The sequence below is a fragment of the Salvia miltiorrhiza genome, chromosome 7, assembly GCF_028751815.1.
Source record: "Salvia miltiorrhiza cultivar Shanhuang (shh) chromosome 7, IMPLAD_Smil_shh, whole genome shotgun sequence".
In the NCBI taxonomy this organism is placed as follows: domain Eukaryota; kingdom Viridiplantae; phylum Streptophyta; class Magnoliopsida; order Lamiales; family Lamiaceae; genus Salvia; species Salvia miltiorrhiza.
In genome coordinates, this window is record NC_080393.1 from 55,023,441 (window position 1) to 55,047,396 (window position 23,956).

A 23,956-nucleotide genomic window follows, 5' to 3' on the forward strand; every position below is an offset into this window, starting at 1 on the left:
TAAAGAGATGTGTGGGGTACACTTGCCAAAAAGGGAAATGGGTACTCATTTCGTGGACGGACGAAAAAGGAAATATGGGTACTCATTTCGTGGACGGAAGGAGTATAAATTATTAGTAAGTACTTATATTTATCTACTAAAATTAATAATAATTGTATTACATCTCTAATTAATTGTATTTGTTATAAAAAATAATTAATATACTCCATCCGTCCATGAAAGAACTTCCTATCTTTCCTTTTTTGAGACGTCCATAAAAAAACTTTCTACCTATTTTTGGACTATACCCCACCACTCATAATTACTCTTACTTTCATTTTTTTCACAACTCTCAATAGTAATTACTTCATCACTCTCAATACATTCAACAACTTTTTATCCACTATCAATACACATAACAATCTTTTTCTTAAAACGTGGGTCACTCCCTCTTAGGAAGTTCTTTCATGGATGGAGGGAGTATTCACTATTTTGAATAAAATAATTTATTTTCAAAAGAAGATAATAAATATATTGAATATAAATTTAAATTTAGAAAGTTCATATAAGCTCGATTAAGCTTGTAAACTTCAAAGTATTCGGTAAATAAAGTTCGGGATTCGGCTCGACACTAAACAAACCAAATTTGAGAACACCATTATTCAGTTTGGCTCGATTCGATGACACTCACATTGATGCCATTGAATATGTGTTTGGATCCAAATCTTAACCAGTCTCTGAACAAGGATTTTCACACAAGTCTTCCAATGATAAAAGGTAACATATGTTTAGTTTGGTTGCTGATTCCCACCTAGGTTGGAGTTATCAAACTCCTGCTTAAAAAATAAAAATTGATGAGCTTATGTGATCCAGAGAGAGACAGAGCCTTGCTAACAAGAAGCAACTGAAACCAAAACTGGTTAACTTGGCTTCACTACAGAGGTATTTACAACCCAACCAAAACTTGATCAAAATATGTTGGAACTTCCACTTCCATAACTTCAACAACCATCAAATCACTGTATGCAAATATATCATGAGAGTCAAATTCAGCATAGTGAGCACTAAAACCAATTTGATCAAAGGCATTCAAGCTGTAGATGCTGCAGGAAGGAAGAAACACGAACCTTGTGATTCGACTACACGAATTCTGTCGACTCCGTGTTGAGTGTACACGAAATGGAACTAGGCCGAGGTATATAAAGTGCTTTATGTCCAAAGCAGCCACCAATCAACCCACAAACTTTTTCGTCATCATCACTATCAACATCTTCCCGATTTACCCGGTTCTGATAGCTTCTGCGCTGGACAAGGTAGACGTTGAAGTAGTAGCTAACCAAATTGTCCCTCGGTTTGGAAGGCAAGAACCTCCAAGCATTGTTCCAGAACTTGCTCAAGAAAGTAGCATACAGCTTCATATTGTCCCTGAATATCCCCTCCTCGTCTTCAGTCCAAGAAAGTGAAACCTCCTCTCCCATGAGGTTGAATCGCCAACGATAGATAAGTGAGCCGAGTTCTTGCTTTAGCTTTAACCTCTTCTCCGCAACATGAAACCTAACACATTCAACAGAGTCATGCAAATAATTTTCAAGTGACAAGTAGCTATAATGATTAATCATAAAGGGGCATAAGTAACTGTTAGACCTTGGAAGGATCCACACCACATGCTAAATAAAGAGCTGCAGTAGTAGCTTTAGATAATTCTTGTGCATCATACGGCAAAGTTATCTGCAAGAAAAAGATGAGTCCGATCTAATTTAAAAATCACAAGAGATAATTTAATTAAAATGACATTTATTTAGAGGGTGGAAACTCAGTGATATACCTATCAGTTTAAAGTAAATCAACCGCGTTTAACCTACTTTAAAAATATATACTCCCATATCATAAGTTTCAAAGCACTGTGTTTTAATAAAATTATTCATACAGGGAGCTATCATAATACAGAATGTATGATACTCAAATCATGTAGGAAACCGAGCGTACTGCATGGAGGTCCACAATGAAAAAGAGTGTCTCATATGTATTCTGCAAAAAGCAAATTGGAGGTGAAACAACGGGGCAATTAGAGCAGAGCACTGTCAAAAAGAAAGTGCTAGAAATTGAATACAATTGTATAATGAGAACAGAGCTGTGGTAGGAGTGTAGCTAAACGATACTCAAACCGTTTCACACAAAGCATGAGAATCTGGTGGAGCTAGGGAAGTCAGTGCCTTTATTATGTATGTGTATCCCATAATAGAGTAGCAGACTCACATTTGTTCATGTAATGGGACTGCTAACCTACAGAAGTCTAGTATATTACACGCAACAAACCATTCATGTCCTTTTACTACTTGAAAGAACCAGGGGTGGACGCAGAAAAAATCCTTGGCGGGGGCTATATTTTCTAAACTTTAAGTTCGAAATTTCTAGAACACAAATTTCTTATGATTTGATTTGGTGATGGGAGCTATTGTACAATAATTCACACAAAATACTGGCAACTTTAATACCAGTCATGTAGTCAATAAGCAGTCTCAGCAGAGTTCCTTACAAATTGGCAACTTCAATACCAACCAGCATTCATCATGGTGTCATACCAACCGGATTACTTCACAAAGCATTCGAACCTCACAAAAGTTACAATTTTGCACGCCTTAATCAATGTGAGAGAAATGCAACAATGCTCTAACTCCAAAATAGGGAAAAACATAATCATCAAATTTTAAACACGAATAACTACATTTTTTATATACAAGGCATGCAACGCTCAAAAGACACAGCCACGCCAATCATTTCTCAAACAAATACTCAGAGCTAGAGATATACTCAAATAAACAGCAAAAAAAAAAAGTGCAAGAGTTAATACTTCACGGAGCTAGACGAAGTCTGCGAAGTCGAATGCTCCGACACTGCAAGGCTGCAGAGGCAGCACAGACTCTCGCCGATCCTCATCCGCCGCGACGCGTGGATTCCAGCAGCTCTGCTCAAGCATTTGCCGAGACGAACACCGAGCGGCCTGCTCAAAATTCCGAAAAACAAAAATCGAACTACAATTGCAATGGAGAAATTGAAGCAACGGATGAACGGTGAGAAAGAAGGAAGAATGAATTACAGTGAGACGATGGAGCGCGGAGGAGCGTTGGAGAGGATTAGGAAGTGAGAGAAAATGGAGCGCCCATTTCTGCTGCTACTCCACTATGCGGTTTCGGTGGTTTTGAATAACTAATTTATATAGCATTTGCAGTCGGATCTGTATCCGAATCCGGATTTTGACCCGGAACCATTCCGCTGGCCCATCGGGCCATAATATGGGCTTGTAAATATTTGAAGGGTTATTCCGTTTTAAAGAGTTTTCGATTTAAATAAAGGAAGTTTTTATATTTAAAATTTAATTATTTATTAATGACATTTCAATACATAAAATTTAATTATTTATTAATGATATATAAGTATTGAAATTTTTAGATTGCATAATAATACTATGAGTAGGAACATTTATTGCTTATTTTTTGAAATAAGAATTGTCATGGATGTTGTTGGAATAGAACGAACAAGTATTTAAAACGATGTCTCTTATTGAATATTTAAATTATTTAATCAATACATCATCAAGGATGATCATCAGATGCATGGTCATTGTTATCGGCACAATTTATTTCATCTCGAATATCTGCAATTCACTTTAAAAATTCTTTCAACTCATCAGATTCCTTGCTTGATGTCATATTTTCAATACTCGTGTTCTTAGTCAATTGTAACATTGTTTTGAGTCATAAATATGCTAACCAAATGTTCCTTCTTCAATACTCGCAATTCATTCTGAAAATTCTTTCAACTCATCGGACTTCATGCTCGATGTCATATTTTGAAGACTCGTGTTCAGCATTGTGCAATTCAGTCGTAATATGTTGACTAAATATTCAAGAAATAATAAATAAATAAATAAATAAATTATTTAGTCCATGTATAGTAATAAATCTTATTAATATTACTATTTTAATAATTTTATTTACGTTTACTTAACATATGAAATCATTTTAGATAAAAAAAAATTATTTTGTTACATATTTTATTTAAAAATAAATTATGTAATATGATAACACACACAATCAATATATATATATATATATATTTACACATATAGTTAACACTTATAAAATATTTAAGTGATAAAAAATACTCCTTCCGTCCCACAAATAGCTTCCTCTTTGACGACGGCACGGGTTTTAAGGAAAAGTCGAAAGTATATTGATAGTGGAGAAAAAGTGTTATAAATATTATTGGAAGTTGTGAAAATGTGTTATAATTGGTATTAAGAGTGGTGAAAAGTGAAAAATAAGAATAAATAAATATCGCATGTCTCCAAGCATTTCTCGTGTCTCTACCGTTGTCCAAAAATGAAAAGAAAGAAAGAGGAAGTTATTTGGGGGACGTCCCAAAAAGGAAAAAGAGGAAGATATTTGTGGGATGAAGGGAGTATAATAGAATAAATTATAATGCTATGATTATGTTATAATTAATATGATGAAATTATAATTGATACACAATTATAGTGGCTTGATTAATCTTATATGTTCAAAATATCTTTTTTAATTGTTGACTAAATGTCCATGAAAGAAACAATAAATAAATACATATGTTAAAAGTTCATATACAATCATAAATCTCATCTATATTATTATTTTAATAATTTTATTATTTTATATAGGGTTAAGTATCAAATAAGCCCTGACATAGTAGCCCTAATCACGTTTACCTCCCTATAGTCCAAGTTGGGCCAACTAAATCCTCATACTACCAAAAATTGAATATTCGGGCCCTCGCCTCTAACGACGAGATAACGTCGTTCGCTTTTTTTTATTTATTTTTTAAATTTTATTAGGTATTAGCTGCCTGAAATCCCTTTCTTAATTTGGGTCTATTTCGAAATGGCATAAACCCTAAATCGCGACTAGGGCTTCAAAATTTGAGAGTATTTCGCGTGATTTGGTGAAATTCCCTGCGGGTTTCACCGTGTTCTTTACAATTCGCAGTGCAGCATGAGTTTCAAATCCGTCTCCGGTGGGTGTGGGTCGAGCTCGTGGCGCGTGCGACGGCAGTTCATCTCTGATAATCCAAAGTTTTGTGAGTGCGAATTTGATGGTAAAATGTTAAGGGCCTCGTTAATGACATCATGGACGGACAAAAACCCAGTAGGAGGTTTTATGGATGTCGTAATTGGAAGGTAAGTTCGTGAGTTTCATTGCTTATGTTTATGTGGATTTTTTTGGTTGAACTCTCTGTTTTCATTGTCTTAGACCAAGAATTGTGGCTATTTTGATTGGTTGGACGAACCTATGACTGAAATAGCAAGGGATGTAATCAATGAGTTGAAGAAGAAGAATTGGAAGCTCATGAAAATGAAGGGTACTTCAAGCTCCACAGCCATGGACGTCGATACTGAAATTGCAAACTTTGGGATGTTTTGCAGGCTATGAAAGAAGACTCAAGGAAAATGAAAAAGAAAACTAGATTAATCACATATATTTTGTTTGGTTCTTGGATGTTGTTAGCTTATTTTGCACTAGTATAATAGCTCTTTGTAATTAGGCTAAAACTCCCTGTTTTTTGCTAATGTAATGCAGCCTTCTTTATGAATGAATTCTCTTTGTTGTTAGGCTTAAACTCCCTGTATTTTTGCTAGTGTAATGAAGCCTTTTTTATTAATGTAATGTGTTATCATGTTGGAGCATAATTTACCATATGTTCTTTCATATGAAATAAGGATTCAATAACAATGTAAATAGAGTCACAATAACACCTTCATTGCTGCTGCAAATAAGAAGATTTATTGTCTATTCTTCACCATCATTCTACTGTGTCATTAATGTATCACAGCTATATAAAACTACCAAAATGACAAATCCACAAAAAACCATACATGTTCTTAACAGTAGCTATCAAAAGATAATTAAAACATAAGGATTTGTAGGTTCCAAAATGACATTTCAACTGCTTGATCCAACAGTGGAATTGACATTTTTGCCTCGAGGTGATCTCCTAAGGATTACTTGCTCAGGATGCTGTTTTCCCTTGCCTCTTGGAGCCTTGAATGGCTTCGATGCCATCTTTCTGGTCTTGGAGCTCTCTCCATCTCCTTTGCTTACCAACTGCTTTCTCTTTTCCTTCCTCAGCTCTTGCTCATTTGGGATTGCAAATTTTGTGTTTGGATCTGGATCTCTGGGGGTACCTTCATCTATCATAATTGACTGCGACATCCCAGGCTATTTTGATTGAGCAATAACATAATGTTAGCTGACATGTAATAAGATATAAAAGGAGAATCAAATGAAGAAGTAGCTGGAAAACATCTTACATTAAACACTGTCCTACCACTCTCTGGATTGATATACAATCCAACTCCTTTAGCAGCCCTCTTTGCCTTCAACTTGGTAGGAACACTTGAAGTAGAACATTGTGTGCCATGTATAGTCTAACAAATATGGAACCAAATCAACAAATTATTGAATTCTAAGAAGTATTAACTGTTATTAACTCAATTTGGATAGTAATACGTGAGCTGGTCTTCTTGGACAATCCCCTTTTTTGTGGCTTCCACTTTTGCATATGTTGCAGTGTTGCTTTTGTCCTCTTCTTGACAAATAAGACATGGATTACTTTAGTCACTGTTGAGTCATCACCAAGCTCAAGCTCATGTTTCAGCCAGCTGACAAACCAGCTCCAATTGTGTTTGTTTTCTTTGTTCACTACTGCCCAAGTAATAAGAACCACACCATCATTTGCATCTTTGCCCACTGCTGTGAGCAGGCAACCAAAGGTTACTCCTTTCAGATGACAACCATCCAGTGATATCAGAGGCCTACACCCCCCTTCCAGTTTTTCCTACATGCATCAAACATTACAAACAGCCTTTTAAATACCCTTCTACCATGTACCAGTTCATTCTTAGACAACTGCAGCTCCATCTTTGTTCCAGGATTGGTCTCCTTAACCTTCTCAATGTACCCCACAAGCATATTGAATTCATTCTTATAACTGCCCTGAAGCTTTGTTATTATTATCCTCTTTGCTCTTTTACATTTGCCCATACTAACATGTAATTTGAGGTGCTATTTGACATGCCCCTGCATATCCTTGGCTGTAAACCTAGGATTCCTATAGACTGCATCTTTGAAGTAGTTTGCAAGATATGCCTGAGAAGCACTAGGAACTTCTCTCTGCCTAACACAATTGTTCTCTGCCACCAAAGTCTTAACTATCAAGCCTTCTTTATCACCATCTTTTGATGCAAGTAGAACAAATGGACAGTCCTTCTCACCAATGCATACCACTCTCACTCTCTTAGGTTCATTTTTAAAAAACTTAAGTTTATACCTAAATCTCACAGAATATGTGTTAATTGTATCTCTAACATCTTTGGCCTCTGCAAATGTCATGCCTAATTGAAAGTTTCCTTGGTCTCCCTGCTCAATAGACCCAACCGTGGCTTCATCCTTTACTAACTCATCATCACTGTCTGTCATGTTCTCACTAAAAGTACTAGAGTTTGTATCTGAATCTGAACCAAGCCCTAAAGGATCAGTGAATGTGTGATCATAATCATCATCATCATTGTCACTTTCTATTACATTTACATATATAACATTATCATCTTCTAGACCCTTCCCTCTCTCTAGATCCTCTAGCTGTAGCTCATCGTCTCTTCCCTCTTCCCCATTTATCCCACTGTTTAACCCTTCTCCCATATTTGAAGCTTTAACTCCCTCCTCTCTTGCCCATCTACCCCACTGTCTAACCCTTCTCTCATCTCTGAAGCATTAACACCATCACCCTTCTTTGCAATCTCTAACCCATGTACAACCTCTAAGTCTTTCCTCCCTCTTCCTCATCAAACAAAGCTAAAGGTTTAATATCGGGCATGGGGTCTGTATCATGGTCAGTAAACAAAATAATTTCCTCCGCTCCAAGTACATCAAAATAATCAAAAACCTTCTTACAATGTTCATTATTCCTAAGCAGCACCAAGCCTTTTTCAAGCGGGTAATCATCATATAAGGCATACACGTTCTTAGGTCTACTATCATAACACGCAGTAAACTCATCTATTATACGATCATAAGTCATATTATCATAATTTTCTTCAATTTCTACAGAGTTATAACCGTCATAAAACAAACCACCAATATCAGAATCCTTCTTCCACAAACCATAATAATTAAAAACGAAGTTTATAGGAGTCATTCTGCAACACAAGAACAAAAAAACCAGTCCACATTCAAGTTGCATGTACGAAAAAGACTACAAAACTTCCGAAATCAAATCCAACAGCCTAAATAATGATTTTTCACAAACAAAATTAATGCTCTGAAAATACCTTGATCAACGCAGGTTCGTCTTCCTCGCTTGCTTGTCTTCTCTGGAGTTCCTTGAGTCCACTGATTCTTTCGCCGGTGAAAGGGATAATGTGAAGAGGACGAAGGGACGTTTGGTATTTCATGGGTTGTTAACAAACCCGCGCTCAGATTTTAAGGTGGGGCCCACCGATTCAAAAACAAAAATGACAGACGGCGTTATCTCGTCGTTATAGGCGACGGCCCGAATATTCAATTTTTGGTAGTATGAGGGTTTAGTTGGCCCAACTTAGACTATAGAGAGGTAAACGTGATAAAGGCTACTATGGCAGAGACTTATTTGATACTTAACCCTTTTATATACATTAGATAAAAATATCTTATTACATATTTAATGTGGTTATATAGGATAGAGTTAGTCTACAAACTCATTTTAAAATAAAAACTACAAACCATGAAAATGTGAGAAATTATATGAGTAGAAAATTATAATAAAAATATATTTGTATGATTTAAAGTGAATGAAATGAACAAAAAAATAAAATTAAAAAAAATTAATTATTTTAAAAAATAGTAAGATGATTTTGGTGGGAAAATAAATTGACGTAGCACCAACTTTGGATAAATTTTGAGCTTTAACACGAATTCTGAAAATATTAAAAGATACATATTGGTGGTGATTTTTAATAAAATTGGTGGGTACATATTTTAATAAAATTGGTGGTGATTTTTATGTATTGGAGAAAGTGTCCCACCATTTTTTGAAATGAGTGGTTTAGATTGAATTGATGGTGATTTTTTTTTGTAAAAATGTAAAGGGTATTTGTAAGGATATAAGATAAAGAAAAAAATGTGGGTCCATGTTCAAAAAATGAAGGTGTCATACTTTTGGTGAACATCCAAAATGACAAAAGTGTCATACTTTTTGTAGACGAAGGAAATATAATATTAATTTATTGATCAAAGTTAATTTAAACACGAAATTTATTTTTGGGGCAAATAAAAACTGATTTGGCAATTCATAATTGAGTGAGAGAGAATCTACACATCAAAAAGAGAGAAAGTAATGACTTGAAGACAAATAAAAGATGTCATTTTAGGTTTATTTTTAGGACATAAATATGTGATAATTTTACTGGGAGAGAAACGTGGTATAGAGAAAGAGAAAATAACATTCTTGAAATATTATGAGAAGAAGACATAGTTCAGTGTTCACATATCGATCCAATAATTAATGTATTTGAGTGAAAATCAAATTCGTATTAAAATTATTATAATCAATAAATCGATGTATTTTTTATACTTTTTTTAAAAAATTGTTAAAACAAGAACTGATCCAAAAATTAATGTACTTATGCCTCAATCATTTTTTTTTATTTGTTTATATTAAAAAAAGTTTGTTTTAGCAGTGACGTAGCCAGACTTTTCAGTCAGGGGGGCCAAATACTCTCTTGGTTCCAACTAACTTCATAAATATTTTTTTTCTGACCGTCTCAATTAAGATGATCAATTTTCTTATATGGAATAAATATATATAAGCAAAAAAAAAATCACTTATTTCACTTTATTACTAAAGACACTTAAAATACTAAATTCTTAAATTTTCTGTCGAAAATAAGTTGATCAACTTAGCTGAGACGAAGAAAGTAATAATCATAATATTATAAAAGACTCTGAATATTAGCAATTTCAATAAAATCATAATGCTACATTAGTTGCACCATAATATTACAAAAATAAAAATAAATATTCTACCATTATAAAATTTCTCTTCTATATAATTTTCATGTTTTGAAATCGCTACATAATCGTTTCATTAGTGCATATTTACAAATTCATCATTTCTGATGTAAGATATTAGACAATCATTCGATAACGTATCTCATATACGATTGACTAGAGAGAAATTGGAATTATTACTAAAAATAATACTAATATTTATGTATTTATTTAATATTAAATATAAAATTACTAAAATACCCCTAATGTTTTTAAAATTTTCAGTGGGGCCCAGTGCCCCCACTGCCCCCCCTCTAGCTACGTCACTGGTTGTTAGAGCATCTCCAAAGGCTCCTCTATTACAGAGGTAGCCGCTATTGTGGAGTGGAGATGTTGTCCAATAGACCACGCTATTTCACGCTAGATTAGAGTTTGTGAACAGTGTCTCGCGGGCACTGATCACCCGCTACATTTTTTTTGTTTTTTCATTTTATTTTTTATTTTTTTATAATATTTATTCTTTCTTTTATTTTTAGAAAATGCTTATATATACTTGATTTAATTTTTAAAATTTAATTTATTAATCTCTTTATTATATATATTTTTAAAATAGCACAAATATATATAGAATCTAAAATGTATTTTCATAGAAAATTATTTGTTATTATCATAGTATAATTTATGCTTTGTCAAATATTATGTAATGTTTAATTCTAAGAGTATTATGTAATGCTAGTTTTTACGTTGTTGAAATAAATTAATCGTTATGCAATATTTAAATATAGCATTTTATTAATTAATTTTATCAAAAATATTTAAATTATAATTAAATATAATTATTTATAAATATACATGATATATAATAATTAAATTAATAAAATATTTTAATAATAAAGAGTATAAAAATAAAATATTACTCGTAGAAGGAAATGTAGTGTTCATTGTTGGATGAAAATCCAAAATCTCGCGTCGATAATAAAGTATTTGCAGGAGCGACTGCAAAAGTAAGAGAGAGAAAGGCGGGAAAATACTAGAAACGGAAACATGAGCAGTCTGAGAATCGAGAAAGATGGGAAGCTCAGGCCACTGATGAGGAAACAAGTAAAGATGCAATCAATATCAACAAAATTAGGGGAATCACAACAAAGGAGGAGAAGAAGAAGGAAAAAGAGAAGAGGTTTAGCTCACGCGAAATCAGAGGCTCCTAGAGAGAGAAAGAGAGAGATTCAGAGGTGGTTTCATTCTTCACCATTAGCTACCTACGCCAACCATGGACACCACTCCTCATCCTCATCCTCATCGTCGCCGAGGTAACAACTATTTCTCTCATTTTATTTTGATTCAACGCTTCAGAGAGATTCCGACTCGATTCGACGTCGGATGTTTAAATCGACGGAAGGGGTTTGTGTACTGCATCTGCATGTGCCCTTCTCTCTCTCTCACCTGCTTGCTTTTCCCTTCTCTTTCCATTTCCTTTTCATCTTCTTTTACCACGGCCTCCTTAATTGTGTCGTCTCTGTTTTCTCACCTCCAAGGGCAATTATACCTAAGCGTAAAATCAGTGCTAATTTGTTTTTGTTTTTGTTAATTTTTTTTTTCTTGTTATTTTGTCTGCTTGTTCTGTGCTTGCCTTTTCCGTTGGCCGGAAAATCAGTAGTTTGTATTTCTGTTTAGCTGTTTAAATAAAAGAAGAGAATTGTTTTTTTTCCAATCTTCTTCCTTTTGAGTAAATTTGAAGTAGGTTCAGAGAGATTCCGACTCGATTCGACGTCGGATGTTTAAATCTACGGAAGGAAGCATAGATTTCCAACCGTTGTGCTTATTTCGCCGCCGGCGTCGGAGGCGGCGGCGGCGGAAAATAGCTGACGCTTCGGAACAACACCACTGCTAATCAAATATATATGTTTATTCAGTTCCGAGCATGCGAAGAATCAAGAAAGTTGAAGATGACGCTGAAATCTCCGAATCGGGACTGGCTGTTCCCCCAGAAATTCCTCATTTTGTGTGGATAGCAAAACCTGGAGAAATAAATGAGTTGGTAATAAATTGTTTTATATACTCTTTTGCAATTTACTTTTTGGATGTTTGGAAACTATGTATCCTTGGATTATACAAATTTATATGCCATGTTCAAAAGTAATCAAATCAATCTTCCATTTTTCCTTCATCACTCACTATGTTCAGTAATAGTTAATAGTATAATTTTGTAGATACACACACATACTAGAAATGCATTGTTTATTATGTTTACTTTATGCTAGTCCAAAATTTTAACTTATCTTTATAATTGCAGTATCTCCCCAAAAAAGTCATAGAATACTACCATCTTAAGATCCCAAAAATCATATCCTTCGTCGATGAACAGGGGAGAGAATGGGATGTGAATGTCTTTAAGAACAGGAAATCACATAGGTGCTCCAAAGTGGCATGGAAAAGAGTGTGCGAAGCGAACCTCATTAACACAGGCGATGTATGTATCTTTGAGTTCATGCAAGGGCGCATTGATTTATACATACGCGTACGTATAAAAAGAGCTCATGAACGTAAGTTTAAGGACTTTTATAATTTCCAATATGCATGTCATGCTACATTTGATAGATTCATAGTTAATTCAATTTGTTTGTTACGTGTGAGAAAAGAGATTAAGAAAATACATGCATGTATGAATGTAATTAGTTGTTTTTTAATTTCAACAGTTCTTTAGCTTCTAACTAAACTTGTGTGTTACATTGTGCTGTCTTTATCTTCTAAATGGTCTTACATTGTTCCTTCATATTATGTGGATAATATAGTGCCCAACTTTTCTGACTAATTAGATATATGCTTATTCAGTTCAAAGCAAACCTACACATTGCCGTGATGGTGACATCTTCATGCCGGGAAATCCTCGTTTTGTGTGGAGAGTAACACAAGTATATAGGAGGAGGCTGGTAACAAATTATATCGTACTTTCTCAAAATTTACATTAGTTATAATGATTTTGTAGATACACAATATAGAATTCTTAGTTATAATTATAATTACAGGTTATCCCAAGAACAGTAATCAAGAACTACAATCTTAAGATCCCAAATATCATATCGCTCATCGATGAACGTGGGAACAAATGGGAAACAAAAATCTTAAAGTGGCGTTCGGGCCACTTAGCGTGCCCCGATCACGTATGGAGAAGTTTGTGTGATGCGAATCTCATGGAGATGGGTGACAGATGCATCTGTGAGTTCATAGAAGAACAGAGCGGCCTATCCATATTCGTACGAGTAGCTCGAGCTCATAAACGTAAGCTTTAAGACTTACATACCTTCCCATTATATGCATTGTCCTGCTCGTTTTGACTGATTCCTAGTTAATATGATTTGTTTGTTTAGTGACTAGAAAGAAGGATGCCGAGGAAAAGGAAGTTGAACAAGTTTACAAAGAACCATTACACGAGAATAAGTGGGATGAAAGTGCTGAAGATGAAAGTGGGATGCAAAGGAGCATTCTCAAGGGGAAACAAAAGTTGAATTCAGCATCTTCCAGTACACATGTTAGAAGATGTCTAAGGAAAAAGAATGCATGTATGTAATTAGTTGTTTTCTGATCCAATTGTGGGTTACTTGATCGTCTAAGTTCTCACCTAAACTTGTGTGTTACATAGTGCTTTAGCTCCTCTACTAATAGGATATATGCTTATTCAGCCGGTGGAAAGAAAGGCTTTGAAGAAGAGAAATGTGCAAAAACTGACAAAGAGACTGTTCGTTTCAATCTTCCTAACTGCAATGACTGTAAAGAAAGCGGGACGAAGATGAACATTTCCAAGGCAAAGCGTAAATTGAAATCACCGTCACCACATGAACCAGTCAAACGAAGAGCAAGGAAAGACAAGACATGTATTTATCTGATTTGTCATTTCTTTCCGTGCAATGTTCATATAGTTTTATTTTATGAACTTGTGGATTATAATCTTGCACTAAAATTCTTATATATGAATTGTCATTTCTGTATGTACAATGTTCTTACATATATTTAATTCAGTTGACCGAAGAAAAGACTTTGAAGAAGAGAAAACCAAACAAATCGAAGAAGAAACAATGAATCTCGATCCTCCTGAAGAGAGGCAATGGAAAACAAAAGCTGAACAGAGATCTATTGAGGCTCGAGATACTTACATAAAAAAGCTCGAAGGGATCATCAAAACCCTTACTTCAAAAGATGTCAATCAGAAGAGGGCGAAGTTATCATGTCACAAGGATGATGATACTATCTCTAGTGGCAGTGATATTGAACTTATTAACGAACATTTTAGCTTGCAGGTACGTGTTTAAAATTCATTATATCACGCTGTCATTGTATTGCGGAGTTCATTTAATTTTGAATTTTTAGGGAACGTCAATGAGGACAAAATGTTTCCCTGAAAAGTTGGAGTTGCTGCTGTCCTACTTCCAGCTTGTACGTGGGGAAGCTGGTCAATCAATAACTTTGCATGATGATGTGTTCGGTAGGAAATATAAGATTTATATTTTCCTCAAGGATATCAAAGAATTTTGTTTTCTAAAGCCAATTTCAGACTGCTGTATAATTTCCTACATGTGGTAAGTTTTTTTATCTACTTATTCAGACTATTAGTATCGGTGTTATTCCTTTCTAATTTGTTGGTGAAATTGGTAGGTACCTTCACCAGAAGATGAAAAAAGAAAACATACTCACTAGATTTCGATTTGTAAATCCAAATTTGATCTCAAAATTTAACAACTTAACAGAAGACCAAAGAGCACGCGCTTTAGCCGATAGATTGATCAGTGCATCAATAGATCAACTCGTGTTGGCACCGTGTAATATAGGGTAAGTAAGGTGTCACGGTGCATCTTCAAATTTATATGGGTATAGGAAATATTTGAAGTATATAGCAACAAAAGTCGGTTTGGTGAGCATCGCCTTACACCATCCCCCTTAGCCACGCCCCCGATGGCAGTTCACTTTCAACTTCATTTGGATTTTCAGAATGTGTTTTTACTATTGTATATCTTTTTGTAGTTTTCACTGGATTCTCACGGTCATCCAACCCTACAACAAGATTATCTTTTTGCTAGATCCTCTTTCTCACCGCATTCGTGATAGGGTTTGGCAAGACATTGTGAATACGTAAGTTTTGTTGATTTTTTGCTTAATATTTTTTTTAGTCGGTCAAGGATATACTAACTTTTCTCTACTTTGTAAATGCATGCAGGGCCTTATCGATGTTTTGTGCATCTAAAGGAGAGAATGAGAAAAAGTCACCAACTTGGGTAGTCGTAAAGGTATGCACGGCGTTTCTGCTAATTGTATACGACTAACAACTAGTAGGTGCTAATTTCACTCTAATACATTGTTGTAACACAGGCTCCTCTCCAGCCTGATTCGAAGCAATGTGGGTTCTACATAATGCAGTATATGAGAAAAATCATCGAAACTTGTAGAGATCTTGGCTCAAGTTCGCTACAGAAAATGGTATATTAATATGCATTGTTAAATACTAACTAATTTGTTATAAATAATACATTATATATTTGTGTGTGTTTTGTAGTTTACAAAAGACAGTTATTCTAGAAGTGAAATTGATGAAATGCGAATAGAGTGGGCAGAATGCGTATTGGATCAGTTTGGTTGACAAAGGACAAGGTATTTAGTTATACTGATTCATGATTTAAATCTATCGTCTAATTTCATCTTATATATTTGCTCATTTTTTTCATAATGTGTTTGTTATGAATTACGAATGGGTGAATGGAAGTATTGTGCTGAAATGAAATTGATGGGAAATGGCTTCCATTCATGGGTGTTCATGTTTTTTGATTTAGTGATTTGGGTTATTTTTCTAACTAAATATTTTTGGTTTTGATCAGACATCAAGGGAAGAATGTGAGGGACCTATTTACAAGTGTAGAGGAAGGTTAAGAAGCTGCAGTCAAAATTTATATATCTAAAAATGAAATACTAATCTGTAGTGTAGGCGTGTGTTGACCTAGCGGTAGTAGATCAATGTCCAAGATCAAAGTTTTGAGTTCGAAATCACCATGGGTGTGGTCTTTAATTAAATTTATTTATTTACTTGTTAATTTATCAAATAAAAATCTAGTTTACAAAGTAAATCAATTTGAAGTGTAAATTAAAATCACTTCATTTTTTCTGTTTTTTTTTTCTTTTAACCCACATCAACTTTCATTTTCTTTCTCTTATCATTTATTTCCTTCTATTTGTATGAATATATTTCGTAATTATAATCCACTAAAAAAACATTTCCCTAATATAATTATAAAAGAAAATTTTATTCTACATCAAATAGAAAAGTGGATCATTTCTTTTGAACACATGACTAATATTGTAAAATAGCCATTAATGTATTCATTTTCAAAAATTCATGTTATTCTGTAATTTGTAGCCAATTATTTTTTAAATTTATGATTCAAATTGCTCAATTTTAGAAATAAAGAAAGAAAGATTAAAAGAGAATAAATGAAAATGAAAAAACTTAAAATATCCGTTAATTTTCTTATCTTAAATTCGTATAGTAATATTCACCAACTCCCCAAACTCATTTGGATGAATAAAACTGGTTATTTAAATGTAAATACACAAACTTTCATCATTTTCTCATTTTTTTTCATCAACTTTTTTTTAATCTAAATATACAAATGTAGTGTTAGTCTGACTTTTCCCACAACGAGCAATTCCGATCAAATTATAACTGACTTAGCTTCTACGAGTCATATTATATCGATTTTAATTTGAGTTGTTTGTATATAAATACATAAACTTTTTTTTTTTTTTTTTTTTTTTTGAGGGAAAAACGGAGATATATTATTCAACACATGAACATGGGACAAGGAGATGACCCTCCACAAAGGACGGGGGTTCATTCCAGACATGATGTGTAATGATATCTCGCGCAGCCTTCGCTAAGCAGTGAGCGATAATATTTTGTTCTCTCCTTACATGACGAATTCTGAAGTTCGGCAACATCCGCAGCTCAAGACGGCAAGCATCAGCAATAGATCCAAGCTCAAGCATATTCCGATCTCCTGAGGTGATGAGGTTGCACGCTTGTATACTATCATTTTCAATCCAGCCTTCGACAAAACCTTGCTCCTTAATCCAAGAAAGCGCCTCCTTAATGCCAAGAAGCTCTCCTTCCACAATACTCCTTCGCCCGGGCAATTTTTTGGATTTGCCAATCACGAAATGCCCCTCATGGTTTCGAATGGCAACACCAATTCCCATGGACTGATCTTCCTCGAAAAAAGCAGCATCAACATTACATTTGAAAGACCCTTCCGGAATAGGGTGCCACCCCGCGCAAGAGGTCACGACCTGCTGCCTCTGCGTCGCTGGTTGGCGCATGGACTTCCAGTCACTTCGCGCCACAGCAGCTCGTAAGATTGATCGAGAAGACACCGGAAGTACATCCTGCCAAACCATCGCATTCCTATCTCTCCATATTTGCCAAAAGAGCATGCACACCTTAGCTTTCCGTTCATTGTCCGAATCTCTCAACAACAAAGAGAAGGCCTGCTCAAAGGAATCGCAGCTGTCAATAATTCCAGAGATATAACTCTGAAGGCCTCCCTGTCTCCAACAATCCTCAGCAAACGGACAGTGGAAGAACGAGTGCCAGAGGTTCTCAAACCCACTCTTACAGATGGGACATTCCCCCCCTACTGCAACACCCCGGGAAAGGAGACGGTGCTTGGATGGAAGGTTATCTCTAGCAGCTCTCCAAAGGAAATGCTTTACTTTAGGAGGTACGTCAATTTTCCAGAGGCAATCCCATTGTCCCTCTACTTTGTAGGTGGTATCCAAAGTGAGCGAACTTGCAAGTTTGTAGGCGGATTTAACAGAGTAGATACCGTTATTAGAATAGTGCCAAATCATTCTATCTGGGCCAGCGTTCGGAAGAAGCGGGATGCTCATGATGTTCTTAAAATCTGCCTCGCCAACAATGCTCTTGAGCAGGTCCACATTCCAACCAGTCATCGTTTGGTTCATCACGTCATGCACACGGAGATCATCAAGGAAAATAGGGCCAGCTGCAGTTACTCGGAACGAATCCCCATTTCTGAGCCAAGGATCCTTGAATACACGGACCTGCGCACCATCTCCGATCCGCCATCTGATACCGCGGCGGAGCAAATCTTGAGCCGAACAGATGCTGCGCCAAGAAAAACTAGGGCTATGCCCAACTGTAGCTGCAAGGAAATCGGTATTCGGGAAATACTTCGCTTTAAGCACACGACACACCAACGAGTCCGTGTCAGTTAGAAGGCGCCAACCGGTCTTGCCGAGCATAGCAATATTCATGAGGTTCAAGCTCCGAAAGCCAATACCTCCCAGTTTTTTATCAACGCACATACGCTCCCACTTCATCCAATTGATACCCTTGCCTTCACCACTTTTATTTCCCCACCAGAATCTATTGAGCATCTTCTCCATCTCATCAATGAGAGTAATGGGAAGTAAGAAGACTCCCATGCAAAAGGAAGGAATAGCTTGGCCAACACCCTTGACAAGAATTTCTTTCCCAGCTTTAGACAACTTTTTGTTGTTCCAACCCTGGATTCTGTTCCACATTCGGTCTTTAAGATACTGGAAGATCTCTTTTTTTTTCCGTCCCACGAGCGAAGGTAATCCAAGGTATCTTCCGGTGTTAAGAGGCTGATGAACACCAAGGATCTCTGAAATTTCCTCCTTAGTTGCGGCAGTCACATTGGAGCTATACAAAATCCCAGACTTCTGAAAATTGATAGCTTGTCCCGAAGCTTCTTCATAGCAAGCCAAGACATCCTTTAGAGCATTACATTCATTTGCAGAAGCACGGCAAAAGAAGATACAATCGTCCGCAAACATGAGGTGTGAGATAACCGGCCCCCGGCGCCCTATTTGAAGTCCGTGCAGATTTCCCCTAGCAATCTCGTGGCCAATCATAGCTGAGAGGCCCTCAGCGCATAAAATGAACAAATAAGGAGAGAGTGGGTCACCTTGACGTAGCCCACGTCTAGGAGTAATCGGGCCCACTTCTTTTCCATTAATAAGAATGTCGTAGGAGACCGACCGAACACACATCTGCATCCAGTCACGCCACTTGTCACAAAAGCCTAGACGCCTTAACACTGCATCAAGATAACCCCAGTCGACTCGATCGTAAGCTTTGCTAATATCAATCTTGAAGGCAAAGGAACCAAACTTGCCTCTGGTCTTCTTTTTCATCGAATGGATGGCTTCAAAGGCAATAAGAATATTATCTTGGATTAAGCGCCCCTCCACAAAGGCTGACTGCGCACGGTCAATAAGATCAGGAAGTACTCCCTTGAGCCGGTTACAAAGAACTTTGGAAACAATCTTATAAATAACATTGCAGAGCGCAATGGGACGAAGCTCCTTCATGGATGAAGGGGAATCAACCTTAGGAATGAGAGAGATAAGCGTGTGATTGAGGCCAGGTGGAAAATGTCCCTCGTTAAGCCACGACAAACAGCCCTTATAAACATCTTCACCAATCACACTCCAAAACTTTTGATAGAATCTAGGATTCAAACCATCGGGGCCCGGCGACTTGTCCGGGTGCATTTGAGAAACCGCGGTGCTGAATTCTTCCAAGCTGAACTCTCTTGTAAGGTTCCCGTTCATATCTTCATTGATGCAAGGATTAAGTTTGTCAAGAATGCGGTGGTAGTCCATCTGTTGACTTGGCTCGTCAAAAAGATTCGAAAAATAGTTGAGGGCAACATCCTGAATCTCCTCATTGCTCGCTGTCCAATCTCCGTCATCTCTTAGCAGTCGTATAATGGTATTTTTCTTCCGTCTAGCCGAAGCCATAGCGTGGAAGAATTTGGTGTTGGTGTCGCCGCCTTTCAACCAATGTTGTTTAGCCCTCTGCTGCCAATGTGCTTCTTCTCTCAACAGAAGAGAAGCAAGCTCAGTCCTAGCACCATTGATACTGTTAATAGCATAAGGATCACCTCTACCTTGAAGAGAAGAAATAATATGCTGAAGTTTCTTCTTTTTGCCTCGTTCATCGCGGTGTAAATTCTGCGCCCAAGTAGCAATAGAGTCCGAAACAGCCGAGAGCTTCTCCACAATGGTGATACCATGAAGATTTGTCCAACAATTTTTGACAACACCTGGAAGATCCGGTTCAAGACACCATTTGTTTTCAAACCGGAACTTCCTCCTCGAAGTAGTAGTCGGAAAACCTTCCATATTGAGAATAATTGGAGTATGGTCTGACATGGGAACAACATAAGTGCTGAGAGCAGCATCAGGAAAAAGACCACGCCAACTAGCAGTTGCCATGCAACGATCAAGCCTCTCTTCAACCGCATGCGCGGTGCCAAGACCTCGAGCCCAAGTAAACTGGTAACCAAGAAGAGGGATATCATCCAAACCGCAGTCGAGAATGGCCGCTCGAAAACCAGAGAAAAGCCAAGGGGGATGCTCGACTCGGCCCCGTTTGTCCCCCGGATCAAGGAGATCGTTAAAATCTCCTAAGATGGCCCAAGGCAATGAGCTTACGCCAGCAAGGCGCCGCAAGAGGTTCCAAGACTCGCGTCTTCTGCTTCTCTCCGGGAAGCCGTAGAAACCAGTTAGACGCCATCTGCCCTTACTGTCCATAATTTCCATATCAATGTGGTGAGTAGAAAAACTGAGTAACTTACAAGTCGTGGAAAACTTCCACAGCATACAAAGACCGCCGCTCCTCCCGGCACAGTCCACAGTGAAACAGCCATCAAAATGTAGTCGAGCACGAATTTCCTCCATCCTTCCGCGACAAGAGATGGTTTCGCAAAGGAAGAGAAAGTGGGGCCTATGAACTCTCACGAGCTCATTCAAAGTAGGAATTGCGAGGGGATGGCCCAAGCCCCTGCAATTCCAGCTTATAGCATTCATTGGGCTCGGCCGGCCCCGAGCCCGGAGCCTGCCGTTTGAGAAGAGAATTCATCATTAACATCCCCAGAAAACTCTGTAGGAAAATTCGCCGATGAGGAAGTTGTGTGATTAACTAAGGGGCCGCCACGTCGTCTCTTTCGATCATCATAAAGAACGAGTGACGTGGCATCAGTCTGCATTGCTTCACGTCCATTAGTCTCGGAAGTGATATTCTGTAGTGCCAATCTATGCGGATTTGGTATGATTTGATTTCCATAATTGTAGGCATCAGTTACGGGAATATTGATATCCCGATTTTCATGGAGTTTCCTTTTCGGATCAGGAATGTGCGACTCACTGTCAACCCTAGCAGCCGCCGCCTCCTTGCTAGGGTTTCCTCCATCTTCAACTCTTAGCCATTTGTCTCCGGCAAGATTAGGGCTCCGCCGATCGGCCGCTTTGAGATCCACACCCCATTCACGCTTCATATCCTTCGTTTTCTCATTGAACAAAAGTTCACAGTAGCTTTCCGAATGACCAAGTTTTCCACAGAGAAAGCAAAACACATTTAATCGTTCATATTTGAAACGAACAGTGAACGGCGTACCATCTTTCTGTTTGAGTTTCTTGAACCGTTTAAGTGGGTCGTTGACTCGAATACCAACCCGAATTCGCATATACTGCCGCCACACTCCGGAGGAATTAGTATTATCGTATTCCATAAATGACCCAATGAAGTTCCCCAGAAGTTTTCCAACACCTTCTGTCAAGAAACCGGCAGGTAGGTCATGGATTTGGACCCAAAAAGGGAGTAAGTCCAACGGAACTGATAGAGGAAATTCTCCTTTCTTTAAGCGATGCAGGATCAAGGGAAAGTTTCCAAACGCCCACGGGCCTCCCTCGTAGACACGCTTCAGATCAAGCTCATGAAAAAACTGAAAGATAAATCTGCCTTGGCCAATATCTTTCATAAAAACGCCTTTTCCCGGTCGCCAGATACTCGCCAGTCGGCTTCGCATGAGATTGAAATTGATTGGTTGATCCGTAAGGAATCTTCCTACCAAGCACAGATCTACGGAGACTGTCGAGTCTGCAGTAATCTCATCATCGAGGATCAGCTCATCATCTTCATTTGACAAATTGAGAGAAGCCATCTGTTCTTCCATGACTCTCACAGGAGAAGAAAAAGAAAAAAAAACCAACGCAGGACTAGGGTTCTCAACAAAGGAGAAAATCAGAGGATCTCAACAAAGGAGAAAAAATATCTCTATACAATCCCTCATATTTTTCAACGAGTTTGTGTTGCAATTGGTTATGGTTAAAATGTTAATTTTTAATTTTTTTTATTGTGTCAAGAAATTGGAAAGCTTTAATATGATCTTTGCATTAAAAAACTATATCATGTCATATTTCTCAATGAGTTTGTGCCGCTATTAGTATGGTTAAAATGTTAATTCAAATTTTTTATTGTGTCTAGAAATTGAAAAGTTTTAATATGATCTTTGGATCCAAAATTTCTATCACTAAAGTTTGTGGAAAAAACTAAAAATTATTGAAAGTTCGTACATATACACGCAAATAATTCAAAAAAATAATTAAGAATGTCAGTCGGTCATTCCATGTTGGCTGTTCAAACGGACATGTCAGCATTAATTTGAAAATAAAAAAAAAGTTTCATGGGAAATATCATACAGGCACTAAATTCGTGTATTTAAATTCGAAAAAAAAATCGTGAAAAAAATAAAAAAAATGCTGAAAGTTTGTGTATTTACATGCAAACAACTCTAATAAAAAAAAGGGTTAAGGTGCAGATAGGCCCCTCAAGTGAAGGCCCTTAGAGCATTTCACCGTTTTTTTGAGGGGCCAATTTGCACACACAGTTAGTAAAGGGACTGAAACACTCTAAGGGCCTCTACTTGAGGGGCCTATCTGCACCTTAACCCATAAAAAATTATAATAATTAATTAGTTGTCTCAAGCATTAACAATAAATTTTATAAATATAAAAACATGTGAGATTTATTTATATTCTTTCATCTGCAAAGATTCCTAAAATATAATTTGAAGAATCAAAATAATGAGGATAGAGTTCAATCAATTAAACCCGTTTAAAATGTATATATATGTATCCATCTTAAACCTGATTAAAAAATAATTTTATTACTCATTCTTCTCTGAAACTCGTGTAATAATATTTGCTAGTCATATATGAATCCGTCTGAATTTATAAATATATGAGTTGTTACACTAATTGATTATTCGTCACAATAATAATTCGAACATTAGAAAATAAATATTAATAATAAATAGACTTAACAACAAACAACTAAAAATTAGAGAAAATTCTATGTAGACATGTCACTTAATGTATAATAGTATCCGCTAATTGTCCAAATTTATTATAATATATCTACATAATTAAATTTAAGTTGTTGTAGTAATTATTTATCTGTATCAATAAAATTTACACATTACGAAGTAAACAATAATAATAAATCATATTAATACCCACTAATTAGTCATTTTCGTCTCAAACTCGTATAATCATACCAACTTTTATAAAATATATATGTATATAAATAATTTTATGAATTTAAGAATTATTAAACCAATAAATGTATCGTCACTTTAAATGTATTAGGAATTTTTAAAATGGGTTAATTGCCCCTAAATACACCACCTTTCATTGAATTCTACAATTGCACATCACCTTTAAATCCGCCCCAAAATACATCACTTTTATATTTTTTCAGTTTTTCCACATGACAAAAAAATCCTCAAGAAATAAATTAAAGTGTTAATTTATAAATTTAAATATCTTTTTAGCAGCGGAATTATAATAAAATAAAATTATTTATTTATTTTTATAAAGAATTTTATTTTATTATATTTCCACTGCTAAAAAGATATTTAAATTTATATTTAACACTTTAATTAGATTAGGGTGTTACCACTTTAAATGACGTGGCTTCCAGATTGGCAAAACTGTGTCGTTTTGAATGTTATGATCGTATGTGTTACCATTTTATTAACGTGGACAAT

At 36.2% G+C, this 23,956-nt stretch overlaps 3 protein-coding genes and 1 long non-coding RNA gene across 7 annotated transcripts; 1 reads left to right on the forward strand and 3 right to left on the reverse strand.

Moving 5' to 3' along the window:
• Positions 1-484: 484 nt before the first annotated feature.
• On the reverse strand, positions 485-3,165 carry LOC130994989 (uncharacterized). Of its 3 annotated transcripts, none has more exons than XR_009091969.1 (6): positions 3,077-3,160; positions 2,831-2,980; positions 1,966-2,007; positions 1,624-1,707; positions 1,107-1,533; positions 485-998 (listed from the first exon to the last, which is right to left on the reverse strand). It is a non-coding gene; the product is annotated as an uncharacterized LOC130994989 (long non-coding RNA). The 3 variants fall into 3 exon arrangements; XR_009091967.1 differs by having other exon boundaries at positions 1,805-2,007; XR_009091968.1 differs by lacking the exon at positions 1,966-2,007 and having other exon boundaries at positions 3,077-3,165.
• A 7,818-nt stretch (positions 3,166-10,983) lies between these two features.
• LOC130994821 (uncharacterized) lies at positions 10,984-16,068 on the forward strand. 2 transcript variants are annotated; one of them, XM_057919894.1, is made up of 15 exons: positions 10,984-11,344; positions 11,948-12,072; positions 12,328-12,577; positions 12,867-12,964; positions 13,061-13,313; positions 13,403-13,594; positions 13,715-13,906; positions 14,052-14,329; positions 14,400-14,608; positions 14,685-14,858; positions 15,051-15,158; positions 15,244-15,313; positions 15,396-15,503; positions 15,580-15,674; positions 15,899-16,068. In XM_057919894.1, the coding sequence occupies exons 1-14, from the start codon at positions 11,305-11,307 to the stop codon at positions 15,661-15,663; spliced, it is 2,181 nt and encodes a 726-aa protein (XP_057775877.1). In that variant the 5' UTR covers positions 10,984-11,304; the 3' UTR covers positions 15,664-15,674; positions 15,899-16,068. The 2 variants fall into 2 exon arrangements, with proteins under 2 accessions (XP_057775877.1, XP_057775878.1); XM_057919895.1 differs by lacking the exon at positions 14,685-14,858.
• Positions 16,069-16,853: 785 nt separating this feature from the next.
• On the reverse strand, positions 16,854-20,807 carry LOC130994430 (uncharacterized). Its single transcript, XM_057919473.1, has one exon. The coding sequence runs from the start codon at positions 20,805-20,807 to the stop codon at positions 16,854-16,856; it is 3,954 nt and encodes a 1,317-aa protein (XP_057775456.1).
• Positions 20,808-20,932: 125 nt separating this feature from the next.
• Positions 20,933-22,081, reverse strand: LOC130994431 (uncharacterized). The gene has a single exon (XM_057919474.1). It carries the CDS (start codon positions 22,079-22,081, stop codon positions 20,933-20,935), a length of 1,149 nt encoding a protein of 382 aa, XP_057775457.1.
• Positions 22,082-23,956: the final 1,875 nt, after the last annotated feature.